The sequence below is a fragment of the Cricetulus griseus genome, chromosome 3, assembly GCF_003668045.3.
Source record: "Cricetulus griseus strain 17A/GY chromosome 3, alternate assembly CriGri-PICRH-1.0, whole genome shotgun sequence".
Classification (NCBI taxonomy): Eukaryota; Metazoa; Chordata; class Mammalia; order Rodentia; family Cricetidae; genus Cricetulus; species Cricetulus griseus.
In genome coordinates, this window is record NC_048596.1 from 212,010,313 (window position 1) to 212,028,570 (window position 18,258).

At 38.0% G+C, this 18,258-nt stretch overlaps 1 protein-coding gene across 1 annotated transcript in view; it reads right to left on the minus strand.

The window, feature by feature from the left end:
* The window catches only part of Gpr158 (G protein-coupled receptor 158), a 182,771-nt gene that overhangs the window by 32,132 nt on the left and 132,381 nt on the right, over positions 1-18,258 (minus strand). The window contains exon 6 of the mRNA XM_035441709.1: positions 289-527. Coding sequence (XP_035297600.1) covers positions 289-527 — 239 coding nt within the window. The remainder of the gene's footprint in view (positions 1-288; positions 528-18,258) is intronic.

An 18,258-nucleotide genomic window follows, 5' to 3' on the forward strand; every position in this document is an offset into this window, starting at 1 on the left:
CTGTTGATCATCTAGAGACCAATTGATAATTTCTCTGTACATAGATGTTGCCTTTGTTCTTGGTATTTCTTAGTTTTTTCAATAAAGAAATGAACCTTTGGAAAAAATGAAAGTTTTTGTTTGCCCTGCACATATCATTACCATTTTTGTAATGTTGCTGTTACCAAAATAACATCAAAAGTTCTTTAAACTTAAAGTTCAGACTTGAAAATGCTTTTCATTAGACCAGTTTTGATGCTGATGAGAAAAAGATGAGATACTCATGCAAAGCACGAGGTGACCACATACCAACTGCTGTCATGTAATCCCAGCGGTCAATGAGGCACATGTTGAAGGTGAGGTTATCAGATGTTTGCCCTTGGCCAACAAGTGAAATATCCTTCTCCAAGTTCTGGCACATAGAAGAAGTCCAGCCAACGAGAAACCAAAACACTACTAAGAGTATTACTCCCAGCATCCTCATGACCCTACCACCAGTCATGTATGGAATTCTTTGGGCTGTTCTTGAGAGAAACACCTTCAAAACCCTGAAAATGAAGAAGATCAAAAATGTAAAGATAAATCAAATGGCCAGAAGGAAAAATCTTTAAATAGGATAGAATTAAACATTCATATAATTATATATGATTATGACATACTACCATAAATATTTTTATAAAGTCTGACTGGAATGAATCTAACAACTGCTAAAATATGATGTTATCTTAGGGGAAGTGAGGAGACTATAGAATATAGAGGCAGTCATTAAACATATATCTAAAGTTATTCTATACTAGGGTGAATTCCAAAACTTTAAGTTCTTATTCTCATCTTTAAAACCAATATTGTGAACACAGTGTAGCTCCTGTGACAATGTAGGAGATAAGGCATCTGATGACTTATGCCAGAAGAACAATAGACTACATGTCAGCCCCATAGTCAAAGAAGGGATTTTACTTCAAAAAGACTGGTGAATGGTTATTTGTGCATGGTAAGTCCAGCATTTATGCATTTCCTCATGCCTTTAAATAACTTTACCAATATGTGAACCATTTTGAATTCCAACCACTTTAGATTGAAAAACCTTCCATTCCAATTAGCAAGTGAACAGCCTCAAAAGAACTCTGTGTTACAAGGGTTGGAAGCTTTTGGAAAATTAATATTTTTCTAATTCTATTTTTTAATAAAAGAAACTTGCGGCCACTAAGTATACAGAATTGCTTCTCATTATAGCAGGGTGAAGTCTAAACTGAGAATGACTATATCTTCCGAATGGCAATCCTGCCTTGTTTGCTGGTCTATATTTTAACTAGGGTAGAAAAGGAGAAAATTAACTCCAAACTCTAGCTTACTCTTCATTTTTAACATCTGAAACTAACTTTAAGGGGAAACAGTAGAAAGATTGTATTAGGCTTCATGCAAGACTATGTGGTTTACAGGATATGATTTCTGTCTTCTAGGATACAGCTTCCAGTCAGAGCTCAGGAGTCCCTGCAGGATCCTGTATCTGTGGCAGTTGTGAAAATTTGGTAAGAGCACAAGATTTCTGAACAACCAAAATTTAAAAAATTAATTCAAAGTCAAATGTATATTGAATTTGAGTTGCTTCTGGACATGCTTGCCCATGTTGCACAGCATGGTTGAGGTAGCTTCAGCACTGGTTCCAAACACAGAGCACTGTGAATACCGTCACACCACATAACATGGATCAGTGTTGCCAGAAACATGGGCTCAGGCAAAACTTCTGCAGAGTTTTTACTGCACACTTAGTTTTTTGCTCTTATAGAAACAATGACCTAGATATGGAAAACAAAAACGAATACAATTTTCTGCTGTCATTTCTCTGCATGTATAACATTAGTAAACCTTGGGTTGCTGTCTTAGAATATTTTAAAAATTCATTTTTGAGCTGCTGACTTGAACTTTACGTGAAAATCATAAAGTGACCTTTTTTTTCTTGAGATTAGGACAGAATTTCTGAAATGGCCCACAAACACACTTTTGCTATTTTCTACTTTAGTACATATTTATGAAAAGTTGCATTTTAGCATTGACAATTCAAAAATAAGACAATAATCAACCTGGAAAAAATGCTGAATAAGCTCTATTTATTACATTATCAAATATGTCATCAAGATTTAATTCTTCACATAAACAACAAGCTAGTATATTAATTTAATTTGTAGTACTATGTGAATTTTCTTTATTTTTCACTTGTTTTTACTCTTTTGAGAAGTTCATACACAATACTGGATTTACATCGTTTCTACCCCTCCCTCTCCCTATCTCCAGTTTCTCCCATCTCCATCATTTCCTCTCAAATTAATGATCTCTTATTCGTTCTTTGTTAATGTTACACACACACACACACACACACACACACACACACACACACACACTGACTGCACTAAGTTCATTTAGTACATTCATTTATAGCTAACCACTTGGATTCAGATAACCTACCAAATAGCTCATCTCTGGAAAAGACCAGATCTCCCTTTCTCAGCCATCATTGCCTGTAGCTTGTTGTATGGGGTGGGGCCTTGTGAAATTTCCCACCCATACTGGCATATCAACTTGTGTCATGATTATGCAGGTTTTCTTTAGGTGAGCATATTGTTGAGATTTCATGGGTACCGTTTTCCTGTCATGTCTAGAAGACAGTACATAGTTCCCTGGCTCTTACAAACCTGGTGCCCCCTCTTCTGCAAGCTTCCCTGAATCTTAGGTGTAATGGTTATGTTGTAGATGTATTAATGATGGCTGGGCACCTGTAATTATTCTTTGCAGTGTGACCAATTATAGAGCTCTGTAATAACCTCCACCTGCTGCAAAAAGCAGCTTCTTTGATGAAGGGCGAGACATACACTTGTCTGTGGATATAAAGATATGTATTTAGAATGCAGTTAGGAATTACAGTGGGTTAGGAAAGTGGCAGTATTCTCTTCTAGGATCCATGACTGTCATAGCCACAGGTAGTTGCCTGGGTTTTCAGTACCAGGCATGACTTTCCTCAAGTCTAACAGGACTTAAATCCAATTAAGCAGCTGCTGCTGAGCTTTCAGGATAATCCTGCCAGTATGGCACCACTGGGGATATGTTAGCTGGTCATTGTTATGGATTGTAGGCTTCATAGCTGGGGAGGTCCGTTGATTGCTTTTCTCCCTTGGTAGCTTGCATAGCACGTTTGGGTACTATGAGTACTAGCCTTAGAAAGGAGGCTTCCTGGTCATTTCCAGCTTGATTCTTCAAGTCCTTGTCTGAAGCGTACCATGTCTTCAGCAATAGGGTCTTACCTTAAATTTCTGGGAGGCAACCAATGGCATCAGCAATAGCTTATATTGTTTTGGGAGTCTCTTAAACCCCGATTTCATCTTTAATAAATTGTAAGATTATATGTATATCAAATAGCTGTTTTAATAAAAATTCTTGGGGCCAGTGAGATGGGTCAGCAAGAAAGGGTGTTGGCCACCATTCCTGATGACATGAGTTCCATCCCCGGGACGACCCACATGGTGAAAGGAGGGAACCTAGTCCCCCAAACTGTCCTCTGATCTCCACATACACCTTGTGGCATGTGCATGCCCATGTAACATACACACATATGAACAGACAAAATGAATAAATAAACAATACACACATACATACATACATACATACATACATACATACATACATACATTTTTTGTTTGGTGCTAGGGATAGAATGTGGGACCTCAGGTATACAAGGTTTTCCCTTATTGCTGAGGCATGATTCTACCCTTCCCAATCTAATTTCACTATGACTCATTATAAGTAAATTAATGGTGTATCTATTTTACATACCTATACCTAGGTTTGTATAAGAATTCCCCATATAGAAAGAGGCCATGCATAGAAAAAGTTTAAGTAGCTCTCTGGTTTTAAAGCTTACATGGTAATTAGAAATAAGTCTGAAACTGATAGTCTTGCATGAAAGTAATACTATTGTATATAAAGTAATATTTTATTAGTTTATATTAAAAGTAAAATCAATGGAAGTAATAAAGAAATTGTTACCATATGAAACAATAATTATCGTGTACTATGTGTAGCTGGTAAGTCTATTAATCTAGTGAAAAACATGGTGTTGGACCCAAGCCTTGCTGGAAATGCATACTTAGAAATGGTAGACAGTGACAGGATGTAAGGAGGTGTCTGCATCAAGGGAGCAACATAGAGGAGAAAGCAGAGATAGGTGAGTTATCCTGAGAGCAGCTGATGGAACTGCTTTGCAGGAGGAGCTGTTTGCTTCCTAGCATTGCCTAGGACTCCTGGGTGCTTTTCAAGTTCCTGTAGGAATTTTTGTTTTGTTTTTATCAGATGGAGGAATGCTGCTTTGAAGAAAATTACTTGTTACTGATGCCTTATTTCTGTGACAAAGGTGTATAGAACGATACTTTTATGATACCAAATGTTCATAAGCTCAGAAGTTCAGAGACTGAATAGTGAATGTCTCTTTCAAAATATTTCTTAATCTCTTCTCATCCCCTTGTGTGTGTGTGTGTGTGTGTGTGTGTGTGTGTGTGTGTGTGTGTGTGTGTGTGTTTGTGTTGGAAAGTGCAGGTGTGTGTACAGGCCAGAGGTATTGTTGGGTGTCGCTCTCCATTGTGTTGTTGCTGCTGCTATAGAAAGGGTTCTCACTCAATCTGGAGCAAATCAATTGGCTAGAATGACTGCCCACTGAGCCTCCAGGATCTGCCCTCCCACCCTGCCTCTCAGCACAGGAGTTACAGGCACACACCTGACTTCCGAACAGGTGCTAATGGATGGATCTGAACTCATGTCCTCATGTGGTAGAGTATCAAGGCTCTATCTACCACAGCGTCGTCTCCCCAGCCCTACTAATCATATGGATTTGGATTGCCAAGGAAATCAATAGGATGTGAATTTGGACATCTTTTAATAAAGAAATCCAATTTCTAAATCTTACCAGAAATGCTTATGTTTTCCAGATGACCCTTGGGTACTTATTGTACAACCTGATAACTCTAGATTGCTATAAATCCCATAATCTCATTTCTATAGCGGAAAAAACAAACAGCAAAACAAAGCCCAGCATTCTCCCACCCCTGGTTTTACAACTTTCAAGTAAAACAAATCATAACAACAAAGTATAAACACTTTAGAATGTTGGGTTTCTTAAATGGCATAAGATGCATTTCTAGACATGCCTTAGAACAAAGTGAGGAAATCTTGGTCTGTCTTTTAAAACCTGAGCTCTTGTTAGTTTGTACTAGTTGGCCCCTAGAAACCAAAATCTAAACATGATTTCCTAGACACATATTTGTATTCATACAATGGAAGTACATTTATACACACATATACATGCACACACACACACACACACACACACATGTATACACATACAAACACCCATACCCAAGCAGATACATACACACATACATACATGCATGTACACATAACACATACACATACACATACACATACACATACACATACACATACACATACACGGTCACATATACACACACACAAAGTTTCTAATGTAAATGAAATTTCTATGATCTTTCATAGACTTAATAAAATTTTATTTTTGAGATAGAGTTTCTCTGTGTAACAGTTCTGGCTGTTCTGGAACTTGCTTTGTAGACCAAACTGACCTGGAATGCACAGAGATCCCCCTGTTTCTGCCTCCCTCCCGAGTGCAGGGATTAAAGGCGTGTACCACCACACCTGACTACTTTAAATTTTTAAATTAAAAGATAATTACAGCATCCCTTCCTTTTTTTTCCTCCCTCTCTTTTCCTGTTACCCCTCCTCCATTCCCTCTCAAATTCATGGCCTCTTTTTGATTATTATTCTTTGTGTGTGTGTGTGTGTGTGTGTGTGTGTGTGTGTGTGTGTGTGTAAATAGATGTATAAATGCAACTTACTGAATCCTTTTAGTGTTGCTTATATGTGTATATTGTTGCTGATATGCACGTATATTCTAGTACTGTATTGGATAACCCTTTAGGGAGCTCATCCCTGAGGGAGATTCTTAGTAGTCTAAATTGTCTGTAGCTTTCCTTTATGTAGGGGTGGGACCCCAGGGCATTTCCCCCATCCACAGTGGCAGGTCTACTGGTTTAAACAGTCACATGGTTGAAATTTCATGGGTAGTCTACAGTCATACCACCCTGAACATGCCTGATCTCATCTGAAATTTCATGGGTGTAGGCAAATGTTTAGGCAACTGTCTTCTCGGGGATTTTTTTTTTTTTTAACCATTGTAAAGGAAATAAGAATTTAGAATGAAAAAGGAATACATAAAGCAGGATTTTGCTGTTCATCATTGCTGGATCACATGTGTATGAAAAAACATGTAATCTTGAAGATAAAGTGTCCCTATTTCCTCACTGTCCACATTTCTAGTTTGTGCTCACACAATGAATTTGTCAGAGCTTATATTTATGTTACCATCCCATCCTTCCAAGATCTAGGTGATAATTTTCTCTCCTCACTATGTGGGTTATGCATGGGGCATAGGCTCCACTGTGTATGGTACCCTGATTTTCCTCTCTTTCTGTCATTTCCTTTTCAGTCTTGAAAGCCATCTCCCTCCTCAGCCTTCCTTTCAGGTGGCAGTGTTTTTCAATGACCTTCTAAATGTCACCCCTTAGATTTCTATTCTACACAGCATACCTGGGCAATTAATTGCATTTACTCCTGTTTCACTTGTCAGCTACCAGCAAGTCCCACATTTATATATTCAGCTCAGAACACTCTCCTGAGCCCAAGATCTGTAACTCAATAGTCTATCAAAGACATACAAAGAACTCAAGAAACCAGACATCAAAATACTAAATAATACAATTAAAAGCTGGGATACAGAGCTAAACAGAGAATTTTCAGCAGAAGAATCCCAAATGGCTGAAACACATTTAAGGAATTGCTCAATGTCCTTAAGCATCAGGGAAATGAAAATTAAAACAATTCTGAGATACCATCTTACACCTGTCAGAATGGCTAAGATGAAAAATACTGAGGACAGCTTAGGTTGTAGAGGATTGTGGAGTAAGGGGAACTGCAGGTGGGAGTGCAAACTTGTACAGCCACTTTGGAAGTCAGCATGATGGTTTCTCAAGACCCACTCTTGGGCATATACCCAAAGGATGCTCAATTGTACCACAAAGATACTTGATCAACTATGTTCATAGCAGCATTATTCATAATGGTCAGAAACTAGAAACAACCTAGATGCCCCTCAATTGAAGAATGGATAAAGACAATGTGGTACATTTACACAATGGAGTGTTACTCAGCTGTAAGAAACGATGACATCATTAAATTTTCAGGGAAATGAATAGAACTTGAAAAAAACATCCTGAATGAGGTAATCCAGACTCAGAAACACAAACACCGTTTGTACTCACTCATAAGTGCATACTAAATGTAAAGCAAAGGATAACCAGGTTACAATCACAGCACTAGAGAAGCTTGGTAATAAGCTAAGAGAGACACATAGATGTCCCTGGGAAGGGGAATTGGATGAGATCTCCTGGTTAACTGGGGGTGGGGAGGTAAAGGTGAGGGGATGGGAGATAAGAATATGAGAGAACAGGATGGTTGAGTTGGAGGAGGGGTGGAGTAGGAGGACAATGAAAGAGATATTTTGATAGGGAGAGCTATTATGGGGTTGGGGAGAAAACTGGTACTGGGGAAATTCCCAGTAATCCAAAAGGATGACCCCAGTTATGACACTCAGCAATAGTGGAGAGGGTGCCAGAACTGGCCTGTCCCTGCAATCAGATTTGTGAACACCCCAACTGTCATCATAGAGTCCCCATCCAGTAATTGATGGAAACAGATGTAGTGATCCACAACCAAACACCAGGCAGAGCTCCAGGAATCCAGTTGAAGAGAGTGGGGAGGGACTATACAAGTAAGGGAGGTCAAGATCATGAAGGAGAAATCTACACAGACAGCTGAACCAAGCTTGTGGGAACTCATGAACTCTGAACCAACAGCTATGGAGACTCCATGGGACCGAGTTAAGCCCTCTATATGTGGGAGACAGTTGTGTAGCTTGGACTATCTGAGGGGCCTCTAGCAGTATGACAAGGATCCATCCCTAGTTCGTGAGCTTGCTTGTGGGAGCCCATTCCCTATGGTGGGATGCCTTGCTCAGCCTTAATGCAGTGGGGGAGGAGCTTGGTCCTGCCTCAACTTAATTGGCCAGGTTTTGTTGACCCCCATGGGAACACTTACCCTTTGGGAGGAGAGGATGGGGGTGGGCTGGGAGGGAGGCTGGGGTAGATGGGAGGAGGGGTGGGAGAGAGAACTGTAATTGGAATGTAACGAGATAAAAAAAGACAAGTAGATTCCCAATTAAAATCTTCCCTCACTCTGCCCTCCAATCCACTTGGCTGTATGTTTCTCATCTCCATGGATACTGTGACCTAATTGTACAATGCAGAGACCTAGGAATGAACTTTGGTGTATTTTCTTCATCCACACTTCAGCAATCAAATGAATCATTAAGGACTTAATTTCTATGTCTACCCTGTCTTTCAAAACCTCCTGTTTTTCTCCATCTGCACTGCCATCATACAGCTCTTGTCCATTAATTTCTCCCACAGCAATGTCCTAACTTGTCTTCTTCCTGATCTTGACCATCTCCAATGCACAGCATACAGGGAGACTGCACGGTCTGTATCTTTCTTCTGGCAAAGTTCTCCTATTTACAATTCTTTAGTGGTTCTTTACCCAAATCCTAGCTTCTCTCTCTGATGGTAAAAAGACATCTGAACAGTGGCTCCTCCTCTCCCAGAAGCCATCTCTCCATTTTCTCCTTCCTACATTCCTGCAGCTCCCTCTGGATGACCTGCATGGGTCGTTTATCTGAACAATTATTTCCAGCAGGCTTTAGAAGGGTACAGGTGATTTTCCAAATAGATTTCTCAGGCCTGCAAAATAGATCTTCACCTTTTATTATGAAAAGGTCAAAATTTAATGCCTCCAGTAAAAGAAAGTTTCTATGCTTACAACATGTGCATATATTTGTGATTTTGCAACATCTCTTTTATTTACAAAAAAAGAATAAACCTATTCATCCTGAAGCCACCCCGGCTTCTGCTCCGTGTGTATAACCATAGTAACCCAACATCATGAAGGTTTTCCTTTGCCTTTAATTTCTACTAGTCTCCTGGGGAAATGAAGCATGCAAAAGAAGCTGTGAGCTGGAGTTGCTGCCTGCCTTTCTATTTCAGTGGTGACGAATCCCCATGATCATTTCATTTTCATCAATTTTTTAGAACTTCATTTTCAGAACTAAAGGATACTGATTTGGTCACTAAATGGATTTTTAGATAAGGATTAGAGATGAATAAAAAAGATTGGCACTATGTGGATGAAAATAAGTTTCAGCCTTGCCAAACATGCAACTTCCCAAGACGGTTACACACACTGCTACTATAAGAGAGAACAATCACATGCTTTGTCAGTCTCAGAATGGTCTTGAACTTGAAGTTCACATCATCCTTCCTTTCTTCTCAACTTATCTCATCTAGGTAGGGTAAGGAGGAATAGTGACATAGGGAAAGAAGGGACAAAGGGAGAAGAACACAGAACTCTTCTGTGTCATCCTAGATGGTTAGGGTTGGGAAAAACCTGGAGGACCATCTATTGTAATCCTATTCTTGTGTAGAGGACATATGAAGGCCCAGTGAGGAGAGTCATCTATCCAGATTAACAACTAGAAAGTGGCATAATCACAACAAACATTTACTGTCTTAGATTTTAGTATTTTACCAAAGGGAAATCAGTAGCCTGTTCAGAACTGTATTGATCTTATAAAGCACAACATGACTTGGCCTCTCTGAACATGAAATATCTCCCTCATTTTCCTGTGTGTTTTACCCTCTAATCTAGATACCCATAGTTTGAAACCAACATATCTATCTACTGATTGAAATCCTTACTTATCTTTGTACATTTAGCTCATGAATGAAATATTATCGAGGCTGGGAACAGAAAGAGGGGAAATAAAGAAAAGTGAATAGAACTTAAGAGACCTATGGTATATGGTCAAACATATCAACAAAAATATAACAGGAGTCTAAAAATAGGGAAATGAAAGAATATCTGAAGAAATAATGATTGACCCAGCCCTAATACGACAGTAGACATGAACCCACACATTAAAGGAGCTTTTGAAATCCCAGGTGGGGTGAGCTAGAGATCCTCACATATGAAACATTAGCACATTATTATCCTATAGTTATGAGGTAGATACAGAGAAATAAGCTTGAAACAAATGGAGAAGAGAATCTCATCATGTACAGTGGATCCTCATTATGAGGAAAAGCAGATTTCTAACCAGAATCATGAAGGTTAGGGCACACAGCAGGATGACATATTCAAATTGTCTAAAGAGAAAAATAGAGAAGACAGGATGACTTTGCTAACCAACACCCCATGTCTGGTAAAATTCTCCCTTAGAAATGAAGATAAAATAAGAATATTATTAAATAAATAAAAAATTAAAGTTTGTCCCTATTGAGAATACCCTCTGTGAGATGTTAAAGGGAGGTTTTACACAGAAATAAAATGACACACTATAGAAACTCAAAAGCACACAATATAGAAACTCAAAAGCACATGGAGATATGATACCACTGGTAAAACTTAGTCAGTAAATATATATAGTATCAATGAACTTTAGGTAGTGACTCTTTTTACCTATGTGATTTCAGACACAGTGTAAAGCAAATATAAGTCTGCTTTGATATGAGATGTAATTTTCAATATGAACAATGGCAGAGATGACACAAATATATATGAGCATGTTTTTCTATATTACCTAAACCACATTGGATTAATCAGAATTAAATTGTTATAAAATTAGGATACAATTATAATCCCCAGAGGAGTCATTAAGACAACTAAAGCATGCATAGTTAGATGACACCAGAATGACACTGTACAAAGTATTGATTTCTTACAAATGTAGATAGTCATGGTGGAAGGGCAAAAAAAAATTTGCTATTTTATGTAAAAACGAATTTCCAAATGGAAGGAATATTACTTTACTTATTGCTAGGCTAAATGTAAATTGACTCACTTTGGGTCCAAAGAAACAGATTGAAATTGAAAAAGATCATCTATACACATAACAACTAAGTGAGAGTGAGGCTAGCTAGAATAGTATTGGAGCAAATGCACTCTAAGACAGTACTTGGTAAGAGACAAAGAATGCCATTATAATACTGAAAGACTGTTACTCCATCAGGATGAACATGGGTCAATTTGTAGGGTGATGAGAAGATGCTCAGGGGAAAAGTGCTTGCTGCAGAAGCATGAGGATCTGGTTTTGGATCCCTGGCACCTATGCAAAAGCCAATGTAAAGGCTTGCATTTGTAACACCAGTGCTGTGGAGGAAGACAATCCTAGGCCACTAGGTTTAGCAAGAATCCTATTTTCAAAGGTAAGGTTAAGAAGTAACTGAAGAAGACAGCCTGAGGTCAACCTCCGACTTCCACATGCACCTGCATGATGAGTACATCTGCACATACAAGGCATGCACATACACATACATTACATAACACGCATACAATCGATCTCTAGGTAATTCATATCTATCAAATAGTAGAGCCTCATCCCATATGAAGCAAATTCTAACATAACTGAAGAGTAAAAATAATGCCCAGACATTAACAAGAAAACAGACTATTAACCAACAAGGTGTGTCCAGCCATATGCCCCAGGATACTTATAAATGCAGCCCAACACAAAATCAGAACCTAATTAAAGCTTCCAAAGGCTAGATGTGCCTTGTAGGCACTCACAGAATAGCCGGCACAGCAGAACACTCCCCAGAGCACATGGACAACCACTCAGAACACACCAGACAAATCCCAGTAAACTTAACACTACTGAAACCATGCAAACTACCATCTCAGACCCAGGGGATTTAATTAGAAATTAATAAAGAAAGAAGACCTGTAAAATTAACTACATGGAAATTAAAAAAAATTCTTAGCCAATGAGTTAAGAAGACATAACAAGGACAGTTAGAAAGTAATTTGTGATGAATAAATTAAAACTCAACATGTTGAAACTTGAGTGCTATAGCAAAGTTTACGAGTGTGGAGGGATTTATAACTGCAAATGATGATTGTATAATAAAAGAACAAAGAAATCAATAATCAATAGTAGGAAAGCAAAGACCAAACTAAACACAAAGCATCTGAAGGAAGGAAATAACTGGGGTAGAAATAAATAAAAAGGAGAACATAAAAAGCAGAGGCAAAACCGACAAACCTTTAATTAGACAAAAAAGACCAGAAAATGAGGCAAGTCAATCTCAGAATTGTGACTGAAAGTGGAGATACTGCTTCCGACCTTACACAAATAAAGATGGCTGTAAGAGAAGTTAAAAGCTACAAATGGTATGTTATGTGACTCTAACTTTAGTGAGAAACACAATGGTTCTTATTCTTTCAGAAAAGCAGGTTGTTGTTGTTGTGGTGGTGGTGGTGTGTGTCCTGCCTATTAGAATCCTAGAGTATTATCTGCCAACTGCCACCCTGTGCTTCTTCCTCCTCCCAAGGTTGCCTGTGAGATTCCCCAGGCTCCAAACCTGAGCTCTACACTAGTTTGTCAGTGGTGAGACCACTTGAAGATGCTATAAAGCCTTCTTCATCCTCAGAATTCATCATTGAATCATAGATTCCTAAGAAATGATGGAGGAAATATGATCATATACCTCGTTCAATTCCATCACATCATCATCATCATCATCATCATCATCATCATCATCATCATCATAATAATAAATAACTGACCTCAGAACAGACCTTTCTTTGAAATTGGCATACATGCCTATTTTTTAAACTGCTCCCTTGAAGCTATTTCAATTAAGACATTTTAATATTATTATAAAGAAACCAGGTCTGCTGCAAAACTGTTTGGCATTAAGGGCTATCACAAAAGCTTAGAGAGAAACACACTGAAATGCTGACACAATTGGTCCCTCCTACCCCTCTTCCTCTTCAAACTTACTAGGAGAAAAATACTTCAAACACTGTTAGGATTGTCAGTCCTCCTGAAGACCAAGGAAACCAGATCCTGTGGGACTTTGGCGTTTCTTCCTTGCCTTATATCTACAGTAATTTTCAGTTGGATCATTTTCTACCAAGTGTCTCTTAAAATAGGTTCTGTCATCACAGGTCAATTATTTAGCGCTGATTAATCAGAAAAAAATACTCTAAAATATTTTTGTTACATGGTTATTCCTAAATTTTAACATTTTTATCCACTTAATGTGCCATGTTATTACACAATTTGATTTATATAAATAACAAAAAATTAGAATGGCTGCTTAATAGAGCCATTTAAATGAACAATTATTTTACAGTCTCAAAGGGGGAGCATCACTAATTGCATGGTTTTGTAGACAGCATTATGAGAATTCCTTAGACAAGCCAAATGCAGGGTAGTTCATCAGAACAAGAACGATGTCTGGACTACAAACGCAAAAATGTTCCAGAGAACTCTTAGCAACAAAGTGATCAGCCAGCATTCCCAGGAAGAGAGAACTGAAGCAGACAAAGCACTTAATCAGCTACAGCCAGTCAAGCAGTCAATTAGCTACATGCAAAGGTCGTTTGAGCCCAGGTAGCTAATTACCTGTGAGGTCTTCTGCTGCTTGTTGAGGCTCCTGACTGAGTACCAGCTACATTGGTTTGGGGTTGGTCCCAGGGCACAGGTTCAGTCTCATAGCTTCTTCAAATGGTATTTAATAATAGAAAGCGTTTGAGCTGTCAATATTTAAATGGATCTATTCTTGTAACTCAAGACTTAGCTTAACAACGTACAGAAAACGTTCACCTCTTCTCACATAAATGTATATCATGAGGCAAAGCATTTTCAATCAAGACTATCCAGACTAAAGTGTGACAGAAAAATATCAGCAAACATGTATTTTTTCTTTCTAAATACAGTTTTGATATAGTGTATGAGACCTAGTTGCCTTCACTCTTTCAGTCTCCATAACAGAACTGTACAGAAAATGAAAGTTATTGAGCTACCAGGGAACCAATGAGTGATGAAACAGTTCTTTGCAAGAAGAAGCCTGCCATTTAACGGATGTGCTTATATCTGTGCTTATAGTACAGAAAGAGCATTTCTGTACTAACACCTTTTATCTGTTAGTAATCCCATACTGAAGGCATTTTAACAAACAATATTTTTTGTTTGTTAAACTGACCTTTGCATCCCTTAGCCTATCCACAGTAAAACACACAGGATACATGAACTAACAGGAAGGGTATATACATCCTCAGGTGTAATGGGGGAACAATGTGTGCTATGTACATCAAGAACATAACAGCTGCTGGGGTTCATAATGCTTTCACCTGATCAGAGGGTCATTGATGCTGACACACAGATCTTTTAGTCATGGTTAATGAAGCTTTTAGAAATTAGTTATAAAGTACCACTGTGGTTGCTCTTTGGGTAGTGATTTGTTCATGCTTTCTGTTGACACTTGATTTACAATTCTGTGTAGTAAGTTCGATGTAGCAAATACTTGCCTATTGACATGCAAGTTGATTCCTCTGTGGAAGACAGAATGTCCTCCATTGAAGATAGAATACATGATGAAAAGAAAAGCTTGTTAAAGCATAAACAAATACAAAGAAAGAAATTGAAAGCCATCCACACCTGCACTAGTCATATAGAAACACTATTAGAGTTTGGGTGAATTTTACCTGCTAGTGTGTTTTCTATACATACATATTTATAAGGTTATTTAATGTTTCTATTGCCTCCTTCATTAGTAATGTTCTTAGCACTGCCATGAAACCTGTACTTATAAATGACATGGTTGCTGGTAGCACACACTGCTCAATCCAACTGTTTCTTTGATATTTCAATGACTATTCTTATGGCTAAATCTTTGGACATACATTTAGTTTTTACTTTAGATTTTGGGCATATGTTTAATTTTGACATTAAGTTTTGGACATATCTGTAATGTTGATTTTAGAAAGTAAAATAGTTTAGTTTTTTTCTCTAAAAAGTTCTTAATACATGGGATAAAATACAGCTAGATTGTTCTCACTTTTTGTCACAGGTGTCTTGTCTCAGTGGATACCTGATATAATGGCAATTATATGTTCTAGCATAAACCCTTTCCAGTCAACATTTTCTCTGCTTTAATTATTACATTTTGAATATTTTTTCATGAGTAAAGGTCAGTTATGCCAGGCGGTGGTGCTCATGCCTTTAATCCTAGCACTTGGGAAGCAGAGGCAGGTGGATCTCTGTGAATTGGAGGCCAGCCTGGTCTACAGAGTGAGTTCCAGGACAGGCTCCAAAGTTACACAGAGAAACTCTGTCTTAAAAATCCAAACCAAAACCAAACAAAACAGGTCAATTACATATTGACTTTAGAAAATTGTATATTTATTTCTCACCTTAAAAATTAGATTGTACTTCAATTTTTACACTTTAGTAAGTCTTTAAGTCTTCTGGATTCCAAGTGTTTATAAGAAACATTACTTCAAATATTTTCTCACAACTTTAGGTTTACTTTTCACTTTCTTTATAGTATCCCCCGACGCACAAAAATGTGTGTGTGTGTGTGTGTGTGTGTGTGTGTGTGTGTGTGTGTGTGTCAGAGAGAGAGAGAGAGAGAGAGAGAGAGAGAGAGAGAGAGAGAGAATGATGTATGTATGTTTGTGTGTGTATGCACATGTATACAACCTGTGCAGGTTGACAGTGGAATGTTTTCTTCAATCACTGCTAAACTTATTTGCTAAGAAAGGATCTCTTCATTGAACCTACAGCTAGCCATTTTAGACAACAACTCTGGGACTCCGCCATTCCTGCTCCCTTGCAATGGGGTTACAGATGTACACAGCTATGCCTGTCTTTTTACCTGGGTGCTAGGGACCTAAACTCTGTTCTTTGTGCTGTGTAGCAAGTACATTTCCTAGTACGTCATCTACCTAGCCTCCCCAAATCTGCAAATTTGAAGTTCAATATTTTTCTTATTATTTGTGTTTTTGCTATCAACCCAAGGGTATGAATAACTATACCTGTATGTCTTCCCAAGAGTTTTATATGATTGGTTCTTATATTTGGGGATTTGATTCATTTGAGATAAATTCTTGCACAGTGTCCAGTAGAAATATAGCCTCATTCTTTTACTGGGGTTATCCTTCTGCCCCACATGTAGACAGTAATTTTCCAGTAGCATTATTAGAAAGACTGTCTTTCTCCATTACATTATTTTTCTCCATTTATCAAATGTTGGTTAATAATTAACTCATGGATTTAGCTTCTGTCTCTCATTTCTATTTCATTGATATACATTTTCTTATTCTAACACTATATTCTGTTGCTTGCAGTTGCCTTGGAGTAAATTCTTTAAAAGGTTTTTCCCTGTTAATTAATGAAAATTATGTGTTGGGTGTTTTGCTTGCATGTGTGTCTGTGTACCATGTGCATGCTTTGCCCAAGGAGGCCAGAAGAGACCAGGAGACAGAAGATCCCTGGGACTGCCTCTGCATATTATTGTGAACTGCCTTGTGGGTGCTGGAAATTGAGTCCAGGTCTTCTGGAAAGAGTAGTCAGTGTTCTAAACCTTTGAGCTGTCTCTTCAGCTCCTTTGGAATGAGTGCTGACATCAAGAATTATGACTCCTTCAACTTTTTTCTTTTGCAGTATTGGTTTGTCCACTCTGGGCTTTTTCTATTTCTATAGGGAGTGTAGGATCAGTCTGAGAAAAAAATGAGGCCTGGAATCGTTGATAGAAAGTGGAGTTCATTAGTGAGTAATGTATTGCTTCTTAACAGTGCTGCTAAGTCTTCTTAAAAGGTAATATAGACATCTCTCCATTTATCTGGTCCTCAATTTCTTTCAATGGTGAGTAATAGTTTCCACTAGTTGCCTTGCAGTGCTACTCACATTTATTTCTGCAAGCTTATTTTGTACTACTTTAATATGAAATTTCTTCTTACTTTGAGGTTTTGTTTGCTCATATGTAGAAATAGAATTGATTTCGGATATTGAGCTTGCCTCCTGTAATATTGGAGACTCATTTATTAGTTCTAAGAGTCTCTCTTCTCAGCAATATTTAAAATGCTGTCCTACAGAGAACTATGCTATCTGCAATAGAGACAGTTTCACTCTTTCTGTCTGTGAAACTACCATTTCTCTCTGTGGCCCAAGTCTCTGGGTAAGGACTTTCAAAAGAACATTGAAAGAAGTGCTGAATGCTCCCAACCTTAAGAGGTAATCTCAGCCTTCCACCATTAAGCATTGTGTCAGCTGTAGTATTTTGTAGATGACATCATCCCACTATGAATTTTCTTCCATTTCTACCTTATTGGAGGTTTTTTTTTTTTAATCATGATTGTGTGTTCAATTTTGTCAAATGTCTTTTCTGCATTTGTTGAGATGTTCTGCCCTATATTATATTAATGTGCTTGCCCTATTAACTCTGATTGATGTCTTTCTATATTGACACACTCTTGATTTGTTGGGTTAGATTCTGAGTCATGGCCTATCGTTTTTTTGTTTTTTGAGGTTTTTTTTATTTTGTTTTTTTTTAAGCCAAGTTCTGTTGAAATATTTTGTTAAGGTTTTACTTTTCTGTCTCTACAATGGATTTTGTTTGGTGTCATCCTTTCTCATGGTACAGTTACGATTTTGTAATTAAAGCAATACTAGTTTCTTCCATGAGTTGGGAATATTGCTGGTCTTCTATTTTTAGAGTGGTCTGTGAAGTATTATTGTGAAATCTGTGGTGTAATTCATCATCAAAGCTATTGAGGCTTTGGAGTTCTTTTCCCTGGGAATCTCTTTTGATCATTAATTAAATGTTTTATTTCTTACTACAGCTCTGTTGAGATTTTCTGGTTTCTCTCCAGTTGCTCTCAGGTTTTTCCTTTCCAGGAGTACCCAGAATAGGGGCATTTTAGTATTAAGTTATCTGTGTATACAATTCTATTGCTTTGGGTTTGGCATGTGCCAGTTGTGAGTGACAGGCAGCAGAGTGTTCAGAAGCCAGGTGAGCTGTAGCACAATGATCACAGGTGTATCTACCCACAAAGATGCCAAGGCTCTAGCTCTGGGCTTAGGTAGCAGTACAGGTGACAACAATGGACAGCATGAAGACAGACAGCTTGCAGGAACAGACTGGATTACTTTGGCCTTAAAAAAAAGCCTGGCTTCTTCTAGCTTTGCTGCATGGAATAAATTAATCTTGCTTCACACTCTCTTATTTACATAAAAGAGATATTTCT